Source organism: Pelmatolapia mariae, linkage group LG10_11 (genome assembly GCF_036321145.2).
Source record: "Pelmatolapia mariae isolate MD_Pm_ZW linkage group LG10_11, Pm_UMD_F_2, whole genome shotgun sequence".
Classification (NCBI taxonomy): domain Eukaryota; kingdom Metazoa; phylum Chordata; class Actinopteri; order Cichliformes; family Cichlidae; genus Pelmatolapia; species Pelmatolapia mariae.
In genome coordinates, this window is record NC_086236.1 from 51,466,347 (window position 1) to 51,486,743 (window position 20,397).

The window sequence follows — 20,397 nt, forward strand, 5'->3', positions numbered from 1 at the left end:
ACATATCAACCAGCAGTCATCTCAGGGAGATAAGACAAAAAAAGAGAGGTGATTCTTTTAAGCAACTGTTTATTCAGGTTTTTTGCTAAGAATTGTCAAAAAAAAAAAAACCAACACATATACACAGGCTTTTGTACCATTGTGATACATTTCAAGATCATTGGAACTACAAATGTAGTGTGCCATCATCCTGTTTCAACATGAATCTAAGTGCAGGTGATGACACACTAAAATATTCTGACAGAAGCAACCGCAATCCACAACTTGACGTGCTTAACAAGCTACAGCCTGCTTGGTGCACTTCTCCCCCTCCTGCAGTAAATTCCATTCCCATTCTCTCAGTGCACTGGGGGATGTTAACTTAAAGAAACGGCACATGTAATCCTAGCTGTTCCCAGTAGTTCTTGAAATATGTAACCAAGAGTGATGAGTGGGAGTCCTGACCACCTAGCCTTCTGACCTGCGATCTCACAGCCTTAAGTACGCCACCTAGAAATGACAAGCACAAGTTTAGTAAAGAGTGAAAATCTATGCAGAAACTTACAACATGGAAAAATAAATGGAACTTCAGCATTTGGTCAAATTCCAGTTTGCAATGGGCAATTGTGCATTTTTTTTTCTGTTGTTGGCCAAACCACAGATGTACTCAATCTCTACAGTCCACTGATCAGCTCAGGAACACATTATCTGCAATTACTGTCTTCAAACAGCAGAAAAACAAAAAAACACAGGTGGTAGAGATTTAATCAACTTCAAAAACACACATTCAGATAAACAAAGCCCAGAAAACAAATCAGCTCGCCCCATCCTCCCTCTCTCCCTCCATCTGCTATTCCTGGGTGTGTGCCTGCTGCAGACAATGGTTGTGCTCCACTGAGGGCTCTATATTGGGATGATAGATGAGGGCATTTGCCTCACTCAAGGCCCTGTCTTCTCCGTCCCTGTGCCAATGTCTGCTCACTGCTCAAGCGCATCAGTGGTAATTCATACAAATGATAAGAAACGGCAACGAGAGGTGAGCTGCTGCTGCTGCTGCTAAGTCCAAGAAAAAGGAGACGAAGCATAGACAGACTTGTGATTGGAGGGGCGCCATCCCTCAGTGTGAGAAGCTGATTAAAACAACACTGGTTTTCAGAACGTTTAAAGAAAAAGCTGTCGTACCTTCAGGAAAAATCTGAGGGTGAATATTTCTATTCAAGAGGTAAAACACTATTTGCAGGTTTCTTCCCTTCTGCGACATTAAATTAAATGCTTAAATGATTTGTTTCCCACCCCTGCTCGGACAAAACACGTACATTAACTTTTATTAATCTGTGAGATTCCTCATTGACTATTTGAGAAAATAACACATTTTTCAGAAAGACTCCACATATAATAGGAACCCTGAAATATTCAACCCACATGAAGAAAACAAACCTGCCACATGCGTCAAATTCAGTCTGAGGGACTCAGTGATTGCTCACATATAGATAACAAAGGTAAGCTGCCAGCATTACCAATTTTCTGGCCCACAGCTTGTTGTTATTCGTCTTTGGCATCAACTATGAAATTAAGTGGGTTGAAAACCTGGTAACCAAGTCGAGGTAAACAGATTTGACTTTTTCTCCCCCCTTTTAAAGTCACTTGTCTATATTGTTAGAATTTAATTAGAACTTTTCATTAGAATTTAAATTTTTATTATTAGAATTATTGGAATTTAAAAACAAAAAGCTTCTCAGATCAATGAAAGTCTTTTGGGATGCTGACAGCAGATCTGCCTCATTAATATACTTAAGGGTGTCTTTGATCTATCAGAATTCAGATTTTATACATCATCGCACAGCAAATCCTTCAGAGTAATACACCTAGCTGTGGTGAGAGACTACCTTTTCTAGTTTTAGTTTTCATCTCTACACGACAGCTCTTTAGTTGAGTGGCTTTTACAGTTAAAGTGTGGGTATTAAAGGTAGTGAGACAATGACAAGAGCCTGGTTTAAGGAAGTCACTCGCGTAAACACGCTCTTTGATTCTTGGAGCCAGAGCTCTACTATCATAACACTCCAAACTTGGCCAGCAGCACTGAGGACATGTCTTTGCCTGTGAAGAACTGAAAGAGGTCTGGAAGAGTAGAAGGTGATGAAAGAAACACAGCGAGTTCCCAGCAAATAACTTTGACAAAATGAGCAAATCTGCTGATCTCTGTAATAATGCACTGTTACTGCCGACCTCTGGTGTGCCTCCATGACATGACATGACATGTTTTTCTTTATCGCTTCAGATTATAGCTGCTATCAAGTTATTACTAGCCCGAATACAGGATACTCTTAACCTGTCATAGAAAATGCCATTCATGAGTTACTAGAGAACTAAGGGATTTCATTAAAAAAAAAAAGAAAGAAAAACTGGGGGGGCATGTGAGGAAGTATAAGACAAAGCACTTCTTTAGAGTCTCATCTATTAGGTCTCCAATAAAGTTTGGAGGTAACCAACATATAATCAACTTTATTCATATCTTCATGTTTAGAACAGAGTCCAGTGATGTAAACATTTAACTGAGAACAGGATCACCCCCCGTGTGTTAATTAATTCCATGTTCAATGAATCACTACGCGTGCATCTCGGATGAAGTCATTTCTTTCAAAGTGCAGCTGTGTTCCTGATGTGACGGCATGTGGACTGCAGAAACACTGCACGATCGATGGATCTTCCCGCTTCTCCATTGTTCAACACTGGATCACTTTTCTGTCTGAGCTACATGCCATCTCAGTGTGTGTGAGAGGGAGATTAATGAAGCAGAGGGGGAGGAGGGAGGCGTTGTCTGTTTGCAGGCTCAAGAGTGACACTCCGAGCTCGATCTACTTTACACCCCATTACGCTGGCAGGCCCAGGGACGCAGGGCGGGGAACCCAGCAGTCCACACATTCCACATGTAGCATAATAATGGGCACAGCTACGGTGCAGACTTTGATCTGGTCACACTGACTGAAATTAAACAAAGAAACTCAGATCTAGAAACACAACTGATTCAACACAGTTACCTGCAAACAATGCCAAAGTGCTGTGGTAGTGATTTGAGGCTGTTCTGGTTGCTACTCATACAGTATGCTGGTGAAAAATAAATATGTAGGGAGACACCTTAAATATATATATAGATAGATTACTGCATTTTATATATCTAACTATATGTTAAATGTAGGCTTGACTTGTTTTATTCAGATTGAACATTGTCTTTTCAGTCTGAATAGAACGTTTCTTTGTTCATGGCAGAGATTTTGGCATCATCACAGAAAAAAACAAAAACAAAGGTGTAATTAATGACAATGGCAGCTCATTCCATTTGGTGAGCCGTTCCCGGGCCCTGTAAAAAGCTTTTTCACAGCGAACATTTTCACTTGTCATATCACAAGAAGTGCTGTCACTAATCACATTAACAATGGCTCAGTTCTATTCAAGTGTCCCAGTCAGTCTTGACAGGGTGACAGTGAGCCAACATGCACAATACCAGAACTTTGAAAGTGAGCTCAGTAAATGGAAGCCAGTGTAGGTAAAAGTTAGTAATCTGCTGAGAAGTTAAATGTAGGCACGACACATGAAAGAATAACTACTAACTTTAATGAAGTTTCAATTAAGCGTCGTGATAAGTCATTCCAAAGATCCAGTGTAGTCCCACAGTATATTCATTAGTTACCTGTACTTGTACAACTACGACTTGCTGAAAAGGTCTTTTATTAGCTCCTATGCTCAGCATGAGTGAATACATTGAGTTTTAAGAGCCATTAATATTTCCTATAGTCACACAAAAGTAAGTACATGCTATGAGTCAGTAACTTGTAAAACCAACTTTAGCACTATTAACTTGCAGTGATGGTTTTCTGTATGACTTTATCAGTCTTGATTTTATCAATCATTGTGGAGTAATTTTGGTCCATTCTTTACAACATCACTTTACTCCATCACAGCATTTCAGTCAGGTTAAGGTCTGGACTTTGACTTGGTGACTGCGACCCCTTCCTTCTTTTCTTTTTCAGAGTTCTGTTGTAGATTTGCTGCTGCATGACCTAATTACAGCCAAGCTTTAGCTGTCAGGACAGATGACCTAACCTGGAATACTTTGGTATAGAGTTCATGGTTGACTAAATGAGTGCTTCACTGAGTGCAGATCACGTGGCTGCACAACAAGCTCAAAAAACATCACCCCTCCACCACTGTGCTTAACAGCTCAACAGGAGGTTCTTGTGCTGCTATGCTGGTGTTCAGTTTAAGGTAATTATACTCCATGTCATCTGTCCATTAGACACTGTTCCAGAAGTCTTGCAACTTTCTAAATCTAAGCCATGCTACCATATTCTTTTTATAGACAAGGGACTTACTCCTTGAAACTCTTGCAAACATGCCGTACTTGTTCAGTCATTTTCTAATTGTTCTGTCATGAACTTTAATATTTAACATGCTAACTGTGGCCTGTAGAGTCTGAGATGTAAATCTTTGGGTTTGTTACAATTTCTCTGAGCATTGTACAACCTGACTTGGGGGTGAATTTGCTGGGAAGTCCACTCCTGTGGAAATACTGGCATTCTGTTAACACACTTAACACAATGCACCCATCTTCCTAGGATGCGCATGCTTCAGACCAGTAAACTGCCAAAACTTCTGCTTTTATAGGCTTACTTATCCTCTTACTTTCTATATAAAGAGTAGACGGAGCAAAAGTAGACTTAGTTTTTCACAGAGCTACATAAAGGCTTGTCAAATATCCATTTTTCAAATGACTACAGACTTTCATTTACATAAGTAACAGCAAGTCAGACACAGGGACGGGACAAGAGAGAATCTGGTCAATTTTCAAAATAAAAGACCCAGTACAAACTACATCTCTGCTTCAAGATGTTCCTGTTACGATTAAAGCCATGCGATGAACGGAACACAGCTGCACTGGAAACAACATTACAGACACTACATATTATATGGTATTGTAATATATTACCTGAAAAGTAACCATTACATATACTGACCAAGATCATGAACACAACACAAGATTCACTTTATTTAGTGAGTGAGTGAGTGAGTGAGTGAGTGAGTGAGTGAGTGAGTGAGTGAGTGAGTGAGTGAGTGAGTGAGTGAGTGAGTGAGTGAGTGAGTGAGTGAGTGAGTGAGTGAGTGAGTGAGTGAGTGAGTGAGTGAGTGAGTGAGTGAGTGAGTGAGTGAGTGAGTGAGTGAGTGAGTGAGTGAGTGAGTGAGTGAGTGGCTCAAGAGTTGGGAGTTCGCCTTGTGATTGGAAGGTTGCCGGTTCGAGCCCCGGCTTGGACAGTCTTGGTCGTTGTGTCCTTGGGCAAGACACTTCACCAGTTGCCTACTGGTGGTGGTCAGAGGGCCCGGTGCCGCCAGTGTCCGGCAGCCTCGCCTCTGTCAGTGCGCCCCAGGGTGGCTGTGGCTACAATGTAGCTTGCCATCACCAGTGTGTGAATGTGTGTATGAATGGGTGGATGACAGGTTGTGTAAAGCGCTTTGGGGTCCTTAGGGACTAGAAAAGCGCTATACAAATACAGGCCATTTACCATTTACCATAGCAGGTAGGTCCACATATGCAATACCATATCTGGCTGGAATTGAACCAGTGACCCTCCATTTGCCAATTGTATGTTACTATAACTATAACAGTAAGCCTTTTACTCACTCAACAGTCTAAGTAGCAGAAATAATTCTTCAGATCATTGGTGGATGCCACACTACATGCTTTGATACTCTGTTGTGTTTTCAAACAGCGAGTCTCACATACTCTTCTCAGACAGTCTCCGGTAATTCTAGATAACCCTATGATCACATTACCTTCCCGTACTCTGCCGCCTGCAGCACAAGAGGCTCCTACTATCAGGAAATGTTTGAGTGTGTCAATTTATCACACTCTCTTTACTGTTATAACCGCTTCCACCACCAGACAGATACTGTGTCTCTTGTCTGGGTCGCTCTCTCTGTAACCTTCTCCATTTCAACAGGGCCCAATTTCCCTCCACTCCACCCACCGCTGTCATGTTGTTAGCAGAGAAAACAAAAATACTGCTCATTATTGTACCACAGTGTGTGTGTGTGTGTGTGTGTGTGCGCGCGCGTGTGCACGCGGGGGGAATGAGAGATAGGTCTGACCTTTTATTAGTGTCTCACCCTTAAGGATTGTGGCGAGACGGCAATTCCATAGTGAGGAATGTTTAAGGTTTAAAGACCACTACCCTCATAAGAAGGAAGAAGGAAAAGTGGCTTCATCTAAGTTTAACACTATGTTAGTGTTGATGTAAACTGGTGGACTTCAGTTTTTATGCGTGAGGAATGAAAGCAGACGAGTCAAATTCAGATCTTAATCAAAATAATACAGCAGAGTCTTAATATTTCCCTCCCAGCGCATTTCATTAGGGAGCCTGGGACAAACAGCAGCCATCAAAGAGAACAAAAGAGTGGGCTTCCTTATGCCTTAAGGGGATATCCTTATTATGGCATATGCCATAAGAGACTAGCACAAAATTGAAGAGCAGAGCTTGTGGAATCACTATAAAGTTTGGTAGCTAGTAGCAATGATGTGAGGAGAAGTGGACAGGTAGCAGTTTAAACTAATCTTCATTTGAGGAAAGCAACTAGAGAACATATCAGTAGTAGCAAAGGAGGCTGGAAACTGACATAACAGAGTGTGGGGTACCTACAAACCCAGCGCCTGGGTTCCAGTAGTGCCCAAGTATTAGCCACAAAGGGATAAGTGCTGAGCGGATTGTTTTATATGTGGATGATGGGAATTTAATGTGGTTTACATTGACAGGGCCAGAGAGCGATCTGGTCCTTTGCCATGGCATTTCCATTTCCTGAGCTTGGGGAAGAAAAAAAAAATAGTGTAAACATCCACTTGTAAATTCCCAAGTCTATTAGCTTATCTTAAAGTAGCGCTGAAATACCACAACCTGTCACGTAGGCAATAAGCAGAGATTTGAGTGTGTGAAATTACAAGTTCCTAATTATATCTTCATCAGTGCTTTAACTCAGTTCTTCAGTTCTCCAGTGGTTCTCCAAGTCACAAATCAGTTAGTCATTGATGACTTTGATGATTATTTCTTTAAACCTTACCTTATCTGGGTCTCATCTTAATTATCAGGCTGTGTTAGAAATAAATGAAATTAAGAATGAATGAATATAAAAATGTTCACTTTCTTAGGTACACCTGTTCAACTGCTAATGAAAATATTTATTCAGCCAATCAAAGCATTCTGGCATTGAGGCATATATGCTTATAGTCACAGTAATCTGCTCAAGCTCAAACCAAGCATCAGAATGAGATTTAGAATGTAGATTTTGAGGCTCAAATCTAGCCTTTGTAATTTTTTGCAGACTTGTTTAAGAGGTAGCAGTCCCTTCCCAAACTTTCTGAGAAGTAAGTGGAGGATAATGGCACTAATTACCCCATCACTGTTTAAAGCCTCACAGAGAATAGACTTGTCAGCAAAGTTAACGCCTCCCGTTTTCTAGTCGCATGGCTTTCCTTGGCAACTCGGGCTAAATATACACATTTTGCACAATTACAGGTGTATAGGAGCTGAAATAAGGCTGACAAAAGAAAAGTCTTACATTTGACCCACATAATCCCTAAAGCGAGGCTGTTAACTGAAAGCTCTGAATCATGAAATTAATTAAGGCGGGATAAAAACACTGTCAAGCACTACTGAATAATGGAGAAACAAGGCGCTGTATGGAAAAAGGGGGAGCAGTAAGCAAGCGCTGTCAACTAAAACAAAGCCTGTGGTGCTGCTAATACAGCTTTTTACAAAAGGTAGAAAGCTAAAGGTACATGAAGTTCCCTCTCTCTTTGCTTATGTAATAAAGATAAGCAACCAATGAATATGGCTTTACAATACATGGTAAACGTCTCACCTCATAGGACCTCATGCAACGCATCGACGCGGGAAGTGTTGAGTTGCTGTCATCCATCACTTGCAGCAGCTCCTCACACACCTTTAGTGGCAGCACCACAGGATGTCCTATGACACTGACCTCCCAACTAGTTACAATGCTGAAAACACACAGAGAAGCAATGATTTATTGTGACTGCCTTAGCATTTTACGACCAAAATGATGTTCAGAAAAGCTACCGTAAATCTCAAGTTGAAGTGGTCGTCCTGCCATTTTAATCGACTAGTTTTAAACTGTAAACTGATAACCACATATACAAACACATGGATTTATAACCTGTGTGAGCACGTGTCGCTATACGTGTCTGTGAGCCTGATGAAGTGCGTTTTCGAGACAAGGACAAAAAGAAAGGGGAAGGGCTGAAGAGAGAAGACGAAGAGTGATTGAGAGAACCAAGATTGATGGTCTGTCAGCGTGAGGTGCTGATCCAGTTTGTTTGGGTGACATTTAGCCGTCTGTGCAGTTTCTGAAAGGGTAAAGTCTCCTCAAAGTTTTGGCAGTTGTACTTAAGATGCAAGACAGTAAAAAAAAAAAAAAACTACTGTGTTTTGAATGTTTGAGAAAGGCAACTGTGGCTGTACTGAACCCCAACCAGCCAACATCATAACGCTTTGTAGGAGTTGATTAGACATTATGAACAAGTTGTGCATGTGTGTTTTTCATTAGACTCACTTTCCACATCTATTAGACCTCCTGTTTCTCTATTGTACTGGGACAGTGATGGTGCCTGCGACTTTCACTCAATTTATAATCAAATAACTGCCATTAGTGACAAGCCTAATCCACTTAGGCACTGGCTCACTGATTCTCTAGCCAATTATTGGCAGTTTTAACAACGCGTACTGCAACCACTGGCTGCACTCAACTGTAACCAGCTGTATTCTGAATAAGAGGGCCGTCATCCTGGGACTTCAGCTCCCCAGGCATAACATTTAATTTAAAAATGTCAGAGATGAGTGATGAAGGATGAATGGTAAATTATGTGGGGGGGATGGAAGTGTGAGTCACACCGGCATTTAGCTTTGCTAAACTTCAAAAATTCAAATGTCAGAAATGGGTAAAATTCTAAAAAGCAGCCCACCAACGTGAAGCTTATTCTCTAAGAAGACGTGGAGTTCACTGCAGGTTTAAACACAGAACAGTTGAAAAAGAAAAAAAAGAAAAAGAAAGACATAGACCCAAACTGGCTGGGCTGATGTTGCCCAATAGGTGACTGCAGTCAAAAATAAAGCATGTTTAAAACTGTTCAGATACAGTTTCACTATGATAAATAGTAGTTTCACAACCAGGGGGTTGTGACATGTTTACTTTAAGAACAAAATATCTTGTTTAGCCTATTTCTTGGCACGTTTGTCACAACAAAAAAGATCCTTGTTAAAATAATCTTTATTTGTGATAACTTTATTATGGGTTCCTGTAATATTTGGTATCTGCTGAAGCCGTGTAACATAAACAACATGTCAATAAGAAACGAGTACGTGTGTGACACAATGAAACGACTGGTGAAGCCTTGTCACTTTTGCTACCTTATTCTTTGTAATTAATATGGTGTACAAGCCAATTAATAAGCATAAAAATGAGAAACTGATGGATCAGCAGTAACTGTCCCTGTTAAAAGGGAGTTTTTCCTTACCACTGTCACCAAAGTGCTTGCTCATAAGGGGTCATATGATTGTTGGCTTTTTTTCTCTGTATGTATTATTGTAGGGTCTACCTTACAATATAAAGCGCCTTGAGGCGACTGTTGTTGTGATTTGGCACTATATAAATAAAACTGAATTGAATTGAAAATCGCCATGTCCTCAAATGGCCACTTGAGGCATCTGCCAAAAGTGAGTAAAAACTGTAAGTAAAAACTATTTCCCCATCTGTGACAACTCTAAGCGAGGTAAACTGTCATATTAATTACAAGTTTCAATTGTGTTATATCCTAAATGCACAGAGTTTAGTGACATTCAGTGAAAAATGGCGGCAAATTTGCCTTGCTCACCACGCTAACATAGCTAAGCAGTATGATGGTCCCTGCCTGAGTCTGTAAAAACATATGTGACTTACAACTCCACATTTTTGGGTGTCTCAGAATGTAGGAATTCAACTCTTAGCTGATGTACCTTCTGGTCTAGGAACCAGGATGAAGCCTCTCTAGCTCACAACTCTTTCTCTCGGATATGGACTTCCTGTCGGCATGTGCATGCTTACTGATATCACTGAAGAAACTTGCTTTCTTGTTTACTCCCCTCTTCTACCCTTTTCTCAGGATATGGTTAAGTTTTGCTTCAAAGAAACAAAGACAGCAGTAGTCAAAATGGAGGCTTCAAAATGGAAGTCTATAAACCACTGAGTGATGTCACAGTGGCAGTGTTGATCTTTTATTTACAGTCTATGATTACTACCTATAATTAGGTCTTAAAGTTAAGCGCCATTTTAAGACCATGAGTGAGTAAATATAAATTGTGCTGACAAAGCATGAGCTCTCCAACATGACTGTAATGTTATGAAAGGGTGTATTTTTAACTGAAACCGTGATCTTTTCCTAAAACAAAACAATCAGGACGTTGTCTAGACTTAACCACACCACTCTTCTTGTGAAAGGTTAGCTGTGTTTGTGCCTCAGCCTCCAACACTTGCTTTGTTTTTTTGTTTTTTTAAATAAAGTGAATCACTAATATTTCTATTGAGGAGTGCGTACATGGGCTGTTTGAGAGAGTGTTATTTATTTGTAGGAGTTATTGGGTAAACTCAAGGTGGACAAAGTACAGCACAATAAAGAAAGGAGCAGATTGTTTTGAAAGTATGTCCTAGTCTCTCACTTCCCCTGAAGATGCATTCATAGCTTGTGTAAGAGGAATCGACTCTCTGTACCCATGCATCACTCAGCTTAACAGTACATTACAGTATTCCTCTTAACTCTTACTACTATGGCTGAGAAGACCAGCCTTATTTCTCCTTTGGGTTAGTGTTGTCTCTAATTACCGTTTCTCCATCATAACTTGTCAAAACAGTTGAAACAACAAAACCTGTTCTGTTCTGCTTTCACTCTTCCCCGGCAGCGGGAATGAAAAAGGGAAGAAAGAGGAGGGTGGGGGGGGGGGAAAACTGCTGAGCTCTGATTCTGTTGAAAATAATGAGGGTGGAAGGCTCTTCCAGTGGGGTGCTGCTGTATTGAGCATGGAGAACCACATGCAGCACATCCACCTACACCTCTCTAATGCATCACAGCAAGGCACACAGAGCCTCAATACAGTCAAAACAACATAACAACCCCTTATGCGTGCAACAAACATGCTGCTGACAACTTTGAGGCAGCTTTGATGGGAAGCTCATTCGCAGGATAATAGACAATTATATCCGAGCAGGGACCCTTAGAGCAACGTGTTCTATTAACACCTAAAGTCTGTTCACCAACAAAGTAGGCTTTCATCCCTCACAGTGAGCCAAGAGAGATGGTGATTGAGAAGGTGCGCAGGAGAGATGAAAGGATAAGATTAGGAAGAGGAAAGCAAAGATTGAAGGGGGGGGGGGGGAGATATGTTAAGTGCCCTGTCTTACTCTCTCTGCTGGATGCCCGTGTCAGAGCAGGCTATGTAGAGGAGTTTCAGGGCTCTCGTAGCTCTGGGTGATGGACTGTGAAGAGCAGGGGAGCCGTTGGAGCTCTCAGTCCCGACACGCGTCTCCGGGACTGATGCTATGATGGAGTCGCTGTTCAAGAGCCAGAGCTGCAGGAGGAGCAGACAGGTCACTTAACACTTGAGACATATGTGGGTGAGGAGTCACACATCACAAAGCAGAGAGATGATATACATTCATTAGTTTGATTTTCAGAAATAAAATAGTCTATTCTGGTATAGCTGATTTAAGATGAAAGATGAAAATATTTCTTTATTCTGTAGGATAACACAGGTTTAAGTTCTATTCTCTAAGTTCAGTGTAAATCAAGGGTTACTACTGCAATATGATTCCTCATACTGATGTGTAATAATGGGAGAACAGAGGTGGAAACGTTGATTTTTGCAATCATTTTTTTCTCATTTGGAATATGCTCCTTTTCAGCCCAGTTTCACACAAGATTAATTATACTGTTACTGCCATCCCGAGTTTTACTGATGAGTTTTAATGTGCTGCTGTTTAATATCTGCCAAGAACACAACCAGAACACTGGAATAGTTTTTGGACATTTTTACTGTGAAAACGTTTCAACTCAAACATCAGGTAAAACTGAGGAAAAAAAACAAAAACACAATTTTATGAATAAACCTGTTCACATGTCAGATACACATTTTCCACTGACATGATGCCTGATCTGGAACCAGCTGCACTCATTTCCACCAAACAAGACTTGGTGTCATAGAACTATTAGAAGCTATGACAAGAAATTTACTAGCATAAGGAGTCTGTCCACCACGATTTTCTTACAAAATGATAGCGTAACAGATATTATTCCAAAAACTAGAAGAATATCACAAAGACAGAACAGTGCATTGTTGGAGAAGAGCAAAATGCATCCTTGGGCAAGACAATAAACTGATTATAGCACCTTACTACTCAACTTGAGTATTCTGTGTTTTCTACTATAATCCTCATTCACAAAAAAAATAAAATAAATAACCCCTAAAACCTTATATAACCAAGCATTGTTATCTAACATTTACTCACTCACTCTGTTGGACGCACTGGGGGAATGATACACACAACACAATCACAGTCAATCTTTTTCCGTTTCTTAAATAATAGAGTACTTGATTTGTATTTAGAAGTCATTTATTTTTCTGATTATGCTGGGTGGTTCTTACCAACAGGAAGGCTTTTCCATCGGGAGTCTGGACAGAGAAGTGGTAGGTGCTCAATGAGTTTGACACCTCCAGCAACCTAGCAGCTACCGTCCTCTCCACAAACAGAGATCTGTCCAAGAGAGACATGATGTTCATTCACTTTACATATTCTGTCCTGAAAAGGCATTCGATGGTGGTTGAGCACTCGCAGTAAAACAGATTGGAGCAAACACTATCTTAGGAGAAGATGATACTGCCTGATCAAAGTTCACAAAAACAAACAAAAAAACAAAAATAAAATATGTCTGGTAAAAGTTGGTTTTTATGAGGTGGTTAATCAAATCATGAGGCCGTAGACGAGAAACGCTTATGTGTAGATTTTTGAATTATTCAGACTGGTGCAGTGGGAGATGTGGTTATTAAAGTGTTTAATTCAGACCTAGACTGCAATCATTTTTGAAGAAGCCTGAACACAGTGCTGATATGCCTCATTCACCCCCAAGATCCAGTAAAATCCAATCAGCGGTGTGTCAGATACTTGAGAAAAACATACAAATGGACCTGAACTGATTTATAGTCATCGTACTGATTTTATTGTGAAGGGCAAAAAATATCCAACAGCAGTCATAATGATGAAACTATAGAGAAAGTAAAGCCTGACTAGAGCTTGTGTGACTCCACCCCCCCACTAAATAACCTGAAATGAAAAGAAAAAAAAAAAAAGGATTATTTTCTATAAAATAGTGTAATTTAAAAGCAACAGATGCCTTCTTGTCATCTGTGGAATATGAGGTTCCATTTGTGCCAAGAATTCACATCCACACTGCACTGCAGATGACAAACATTTTTCATGCTTTAAACACTAGTTCAGTTTTATACAGCACTGGACAATAACAAATACAGTGCCTTCAGGATGGCAATTGCAATAACAGAGCCAAACAACGCACCGACACAAGATTCACAACAACGTGGCTAAAATGAAAGGAAGCTCAGAAGTAAAGTTGCACTGGCATCAACAAATGTTCTGTCACGTGTCCAGTCGACAAAGACAATGTGCATGCGAACAGAATCTTTGGCACCGACAGTCCCTCGTATGGGTTTGAAAGGAAAAAAACAAAACAAAAACCTGCCTGTTCAGTGAAGCTTCTGGCTTTCTGTCTCCCACAGCAGGCTCCACCACCACCTGTGTGACGTACAGCTTCAGCGTTTCTGGAAGACACCACAGGGGAGAGGGCTCGCACATGCTTGCTGAAATGCTGTTTATTTATAAAAACCTTCAAGAATTGTCCCCTACCTGGTGCGACGGCCTCTCCGAGCACCGACGAACAGCTCGCACAGGAGATGAGGGCCAGTCTGCGGCAAGGTTTCTGTGCACACCATAGATAGAAACATCCAGAAACGGATCACCACAAAGCAGCCACCTATAACTCAGCAGTTTTAAAATTTAGTAGCCGCTATAGCTAGGTTGGAAGACAGAAAAGGATGTGACACAGAGAGAGATCTACTGCAGGCAGATTGTTTTTCCTGCACTTTCTCTCTCAGCTTTAGTCATGCAGTTGTGCCTGTGTTGAGCGGGTTGTGTGGAGAATGACTAATGGACGAAGAGGGGGATCAATCTTCATCTGCACAGTCTGATTTTGCTTGGTCTAAGAAGAGAGTGTCTGGATGGATAGATGAATGGATGGAAAATCTACTGAAATCTTTTTGTACTAATTGCATAAACAGGAGCCATTTCTGTTGCACGTCCCTCACCTTTGGATCTTGGCTGTCGTCTGTGCCAACAGGACTCACTTCCTCAGTCAGAGTCTGCTCACAGCTGCCATCTCGGGCTAACAGCACAAAGGAATCGCCCATTAAACAATCTTCTGCTCGGGGTAACAGTTTCTTGTTAGCAAACGGGTCTGGGTGACAACACCAGTCATCCACGATGGCGTTCCAGTTACCATTAGGCAGAGGAAGAACTCGCTTAAACACTCTGAAAAAGAGGAAAAAATAATACGAAAAAAGCAATTACAGAGTTATTGTTCAGCGATATTTAAACACGGTGCTAATTGGTTCTTGTCGCAGTGAGAGGTGTTATCTCTCAATAAGCACAGAGATCCCAGAGAGCTGGCAAAAAATCAAAATACAGAAGCGTATAATTAGCTAAAAAAAAAAAGAAAAAGATGATAGGTCATCCAACTACATTAATTTTTTTTCCAGGAGTTTCTTAAATGTAGTCAATATCCTTCCCTAGAGCACAGGCACTTCCTGGTGGTAGCAGCATCTTCCAGTGGCAGCTCAAGGGATATGACAAAGACCTGAAAGAGCTGACCCAGGTTCCAAAGTCTCCAGATCCCACAGGGTGGCAAGAGGACACGCTTGAGCCATGGAAATGGCTCAAAAGGAGGAAATATTTGGCCTTTAGCTGTAAAAAACTGGAACTACACCGGTTACTAACCATCAAACACTGGCTTTGGACTCTGCATGTTATAATATTAATGTTGGTTTGCCATATTTGGAAAGGGTGGCATGCCAACTTAGCAGCTAAAGCATGCTAAACTGCAGGGGTTTAATGCACAGATAAATAATGGCTAATTAGTAACAGACAAAAAACAAAACAAAACAAAAAAAACAACAACATAAAAACACAATTTCACAAACCAAATTTAAGCCCAAACTTCTTGGGACAGCAAGTCATAATATTAGTCACATAATTCCAGCACAATGGTCCAAAAGGCGCAAACATCACAAGCACAGCAGAAAGATGCAGTTGAGTGACTCGAATTATGTGAGGTGTAGCCTCGCGGAGAGCAATGTGCTCCACCTGTCACACGCCCCCTGACTCCAGTAACCAGATGGCTTCATTTTGTAACTACAGAGTTTTCCAACTGGGGTAAATAAATGACAATGATTGTAAGCAACATTTACAGTAAATTGAGCACACATTACAGCTCATTGGATGAGTGGTGTTTACCTCGCCCTTTTCCTTTTTCCACTGTCCACTAACTTGTAAATTGCTGTTGGGTGCTAGAGTGGCAGGACCCAGAACTTTTGTTTTTCTGTTTGTTTGTTTTTTTAATAAATTAAAACACCTGGCAACTGCAACTGGAAAAAGACTGAAGCCAGCAGAGACGCTATGCACCCTAAACACCTGAAGCTACAAGATACTACTCTTTATTTTATTCCAGCCCTGTTTTATTACACAGAAGTCTTTTATGTGGCAAGTCCAGCCATTAATACCTGAGAGCAGACATATAAAATAGAACATTTTGTTACAAAGCACAATGAGCCATAATGCTGTGGAAATTATAACTTTTCATTTTGCACTGAGTTCTTCCCCTGATGTTTCAACTTTTGCCGGCACCTTGTTGCAAAAAAAGAGAAAAAAGTATATATATATGTTTTTGCCAACTTTTAGTGAGTTACAGCTGAGAAACATAGCCTGAGGGTAAGGGTCTCCATAATGCAGCTATTGCAATTTTCAGCATGTCACATTGCTGACCAGAGAAAGCTACAAGGCAATAAGAACAATACCACTGTCCAGTCGAACTACCTCAAGGTAAGAAACACAATTGTTTTTTTAATGGCTAGCACAGACCTTTACGTCACACAGACTCTATAACTCTAACCCAGTCAAGCTGTCAGCTGTGCTCTCCGCAGAGGCTCCCATCCATCAATTTTTCCCCTCTCTCTCTCCGACTATCACTCCTACAGCTGGGTCACGCCATCAATAAAGAATCGCTCCTCTTCCTACACAGGAGGGAGTAAATAAAAACCCATTTCCACCAGTGCCCTTCCTCGTCCCGTCTTCTCCTCACCTGTCCTCGAGCAGCCTTGTCATGCAGCCCTGGCAGTAGAAACAATAAGCCTTTTTTGCCCGGAGCGTCTTCATCATGCTGGCAGAAGAATCTGTGGGAAGTGGGTGGGGAACAAAAGGCAAAAAAAACCAAACAAATGAGGCGGATTTGGTGAGAGGGTGGTAACCTTCTACGACTTGGCACAAAAATCGATGAAATACTGGGTGGTGAAGGTGGCTGGATAGAGAGCGGGCGATCAATCTGAGTTTGATTGGACTGTCACTGATGGGGCTTGGCTGTAAATTTCTTTTACAATGGCAAAAACAAACAGAACACCAAAAGATGGGAGTTTGGGGATATTATGCAACGGCTCTGGGGTTTGCTTTAGATGAGTCCGTTCAAACCACTTAAAGGGAGCTTTCCCGGGCTGATGATTAGCTGCCTGTGCGCTGCTAAGGATCCTGAGAGGAAAATTTACACCTTCACTCTCTCAGATGACCAAGTGACTCAGCCCAATTAAATCAGAATAGACAGCAAGGCTCTAAATAGCTACCAAAAGACTTTGTTCTTGTCTTGGCACGTAGGAGCGCAGCTACTCAGAGGGAGGTCGCCCTGGGCATTACCTTCATCCGTGCTTCGTTCCACGCTGATGCGCAGTCTGAAATGAAGCTCTTCTCCGCACGATTCTCCCGCAGGTGTCGGAATGCAGGATCCCTGCTCGAAGGTGACTCCTGCTGGCAGAGTCAGGTACAGCACCCCTCTGGGAGTGCGGATGTGGAGGGATGAATCTCCACTTGTTACGGCCACATCTGCAGGCGTCTGGGCCACATCTTTCCTGAAGAGCAGATGGTTTGTAAGTGTTAATAAACACAAGCTGTTTGGACTCCTGTAGAGGTTTTAAGGTAAAGACCCTACAATAACAGACAGACAACACAATCAAACAACTTCCTTTGAGAAAGCACGTGGTGACAGTGAGAAGGAAAAACTCCCTTTTACCAGCAAGAAACCTCTGAGAGAACCGGACTCCATCTGCTGTGACCAATCACATCTATAGCCCATATTACCATAATTAGTTAGCAACTTTGAAAAATTCATTTTCCAAGTAAAAATGATAAATATTTGGGATTTGGGGCTATTGATAATATAACAGGCTGTCTTCACTTATTCTGACATTTTTAAAAGTCAAAGTAATCAAAACACTACTTTCGTTAAGTCAGAGGTTACTATAATACATTTTCCTTGTATTTATGGTCACTGCATGATAACAAAAAGAGAAAAAAGAATTCTGGTGATCTTTCTTCAGGAGGGAGGCCAAATCATCTTTTGGAGCACCATTTTTTTTTTGGAATGAAAGAAAAACTCCAAAGGCTGACTCCTTTTGTACTTTCTGTTCTTGTCACATAATGTGGACATAAAACAACCCATAAACTTCACACAATCCAGCATAAATTAATTTTTTCCCTCGTTCAAAACATATGGACTCATAATTAGCCTCATTCTTCACAGTGAGAAATGAGCGAGCCTTTGTTGCACAACAGAAATCAGGTACGTTAAATGATGAGAACTATATATATATGAAGTGGCACAGTTAGGAGCTATTACTATGAACACTACTGCAGTAATAAACACTAATAAAAACAGTTTAAAGTCAAAAGCCTGAACATTTCCTGAGTCATATGGATATACATCAACCATTTTATGGAGTTTTTTTCTTTAGAGGCAAACACTGGAGAGAGGGTAGCTCTGCTGTTACTGATCACAGGTATGTACAGTGCTACATAATGAAGTTATATGTAAAACCACGCAATACAACAGCCTGTCAACCATTATTTGAATACTATGAAAGACAACAAAGGACAAGGGCTCATGTTGGTGCATTTCAAATCTCATTAGCCCCATCTAGTGGCTTTGTAGTATATACTCAGGTATATACCACCTCAAGGTAAGAAACACCACTTCTTAATACTCACCTCTTTTCACTGGCCATAGTATGACAGTTGGTTTTAATTTTTAATTATTTTATTGTAATTGTGTGTTTTTTAGTTTGCTTTTTCTGTGTTTTAAGCATATAATTTTATTGTTTGATTTATGAATAATAATAATAATAATAATAATAATCTTTTTTTTTTTTAATTTCTATTCTGTGTGTATAACACTAGTGGTGGAATTTGACGCTATCACTCATTAAATATAATACATTAAAAAAAAAAAACAGTGTATTTGTACTTTAAGTATTTCTATTTTACACTGCCATCTATTTGTACTCCACAGTAACTTTAAATGTTATACTTGTTACCCTGCATCACTAATCTGAAAGCTTTAGTATATACATATGGCAGCACAGTGGTACACTCTTGCCTCACAGGTTCAAACCTCCTGGTTGGCTGGGGCATCTGTGTACAGGTTGGACGTTATCTCACTCCCTATGTTGGCTCTATCAAGGTACTCTGGCTATTCCATCAGTCCAAAAACATGCTACTTAGGTTAACTGTCTGCTACACCCTGGACACTCCTGTCCAGCTGCCTCTTGTGCTAGGACTGCTCAGACGGACTCCAGTGTCTGCACAACTCTAGGCCGGACAAACAGCTAGAGAATGGTAGAAATGATAATGGATTATTCTAGATAACACTACCCAGCATTATATAGGCAATTAAACTCATTCAGCCCATCTAACTAAAACACAAAACATTAATGGGGGAAGGATTATGATTCAATAATACATACAACTCTAAAAAAGGCTATTATCCATTGTGAATGCTTCCACTTTAGTAATTTAACTATATTTTGATACTAAAATGTTTGCAGTTTTACTTAAATGAGATTATGAATTAGAAAACTAGAAGGTACTCTATTGCAATGTAACTGTAATGTAACACACGGATTTGTTACAGCACTTTTTCAGTTTCACTGGTTATTCAAAGTGTTAGACTTCAAACCACACTTCTAACCACGCATTCATAGGGTTTTAGTCTAGACAACAACAATAAAGTTAATTCATTTCAAAACACTATCTTACACGGGTGAGTTACTTTAAGCACTTACTTTAAAAACATTAGTAAACGTTAGCGTATCTCGCTGAAACACCAAATTACATAGCCTGCCTGCTCTCGGTGCTATGGTGAAGCTGTAGCATCACCTAAGTTAGCTAATGTTAGCTAGGCTTGCTTGTACTTGCCAAAGAAGAAACATGCATTTCTGACTACTTGGTACTTACGATATCTGCTACATACTTACCCCACAATAAGCAGTCCACTCTGAAGCCTTCTCCTCAGCTCCAAGAAGACTCCAATTCCATGTGTCTTGGCTGGCACCTCTTTTGCCATTCGCTTTGTTTAGGAGGAATCCAGAAGAGATGACACGCTTATCAAAACACGAGCGTGGCTGGGTGACGCTAATCAGAAACACAGAATCCAAAGCAGAGTAAACACAAAACCCTATCTGCCTGATGTACCAAACTGAATGTACAGGGTTTTATGTTTGTTCGCGGCGTGACGGCACCACGAGTACGTAAGACCAAGAGCAATCGAGTGACAAGGCAGGAACAACATCCGGTAACGATTTCAAAATAAATGCTAAACGTTTTTAAAATACCACCCCCATAATGAACACTTTTTTTTTCGTGTAGTCTTTGAGTTTTAAGGTAAATTATCAGCTGTATGATTAGGAAATGATGTTTAAAGATTCCGTCTAATTCTTCTTATTTTTCAGCAGCCACAGTAGATCATCTGCCTCCATCTCACCCTAGCCCTCTCACTACATTTACAAACCTCTGAGGTCTTCCCTCTTTCTTCCTGCCTAGAAAGGCCTTTGTGCAGTATACTTACTATGTATGTTTCTGTTCTGCGTCCTGTTCTGTTTGTATATATGCTTTTATTCTGCTGCTGTTACAACCAAATTTCCCCTTGTGGGACAATTAAAGGATTAT

At 40.7% G+C, this 20,397-nt stretch overlaps 1 protein-coding gene across 1 annotated transcript; it reads right to left on the reverse strand.

Moving 5' to 3' along the window:
- Positions 1–71: 71 nt before the first annotated feature.
- Positions 72–19,982, reverse strand: ube3d (ubiquitin protein ligase E3D). Its single transcript, XM_063488058.1, has 10 exons — positions 19,707–19,982; positions 17,095–17,306; positions 16,493–16,583; positions 14,445–14,667; positions 13,987–14,059; positions 13,823–13,901; positions 12,714–12,822; positions 11,473–11,639; positions 7,885–8,023; positions 72–489 (listed from the first exon to the last, which is right to left on the reverse strand). Exons 1-10 carry the CDS (start codon positions 19,793–19,795, stop codon positions 469–471), a joined length of 1,203 nt encoding a protein of 400 aa, XP_063344128.1. The 5' UTR covers positions 19,796–19,982; the 3' UTR covers positions 72–468.
- Between the last annotated feature and the right edge of the window lie 415 nt (positions 19,983–20,397).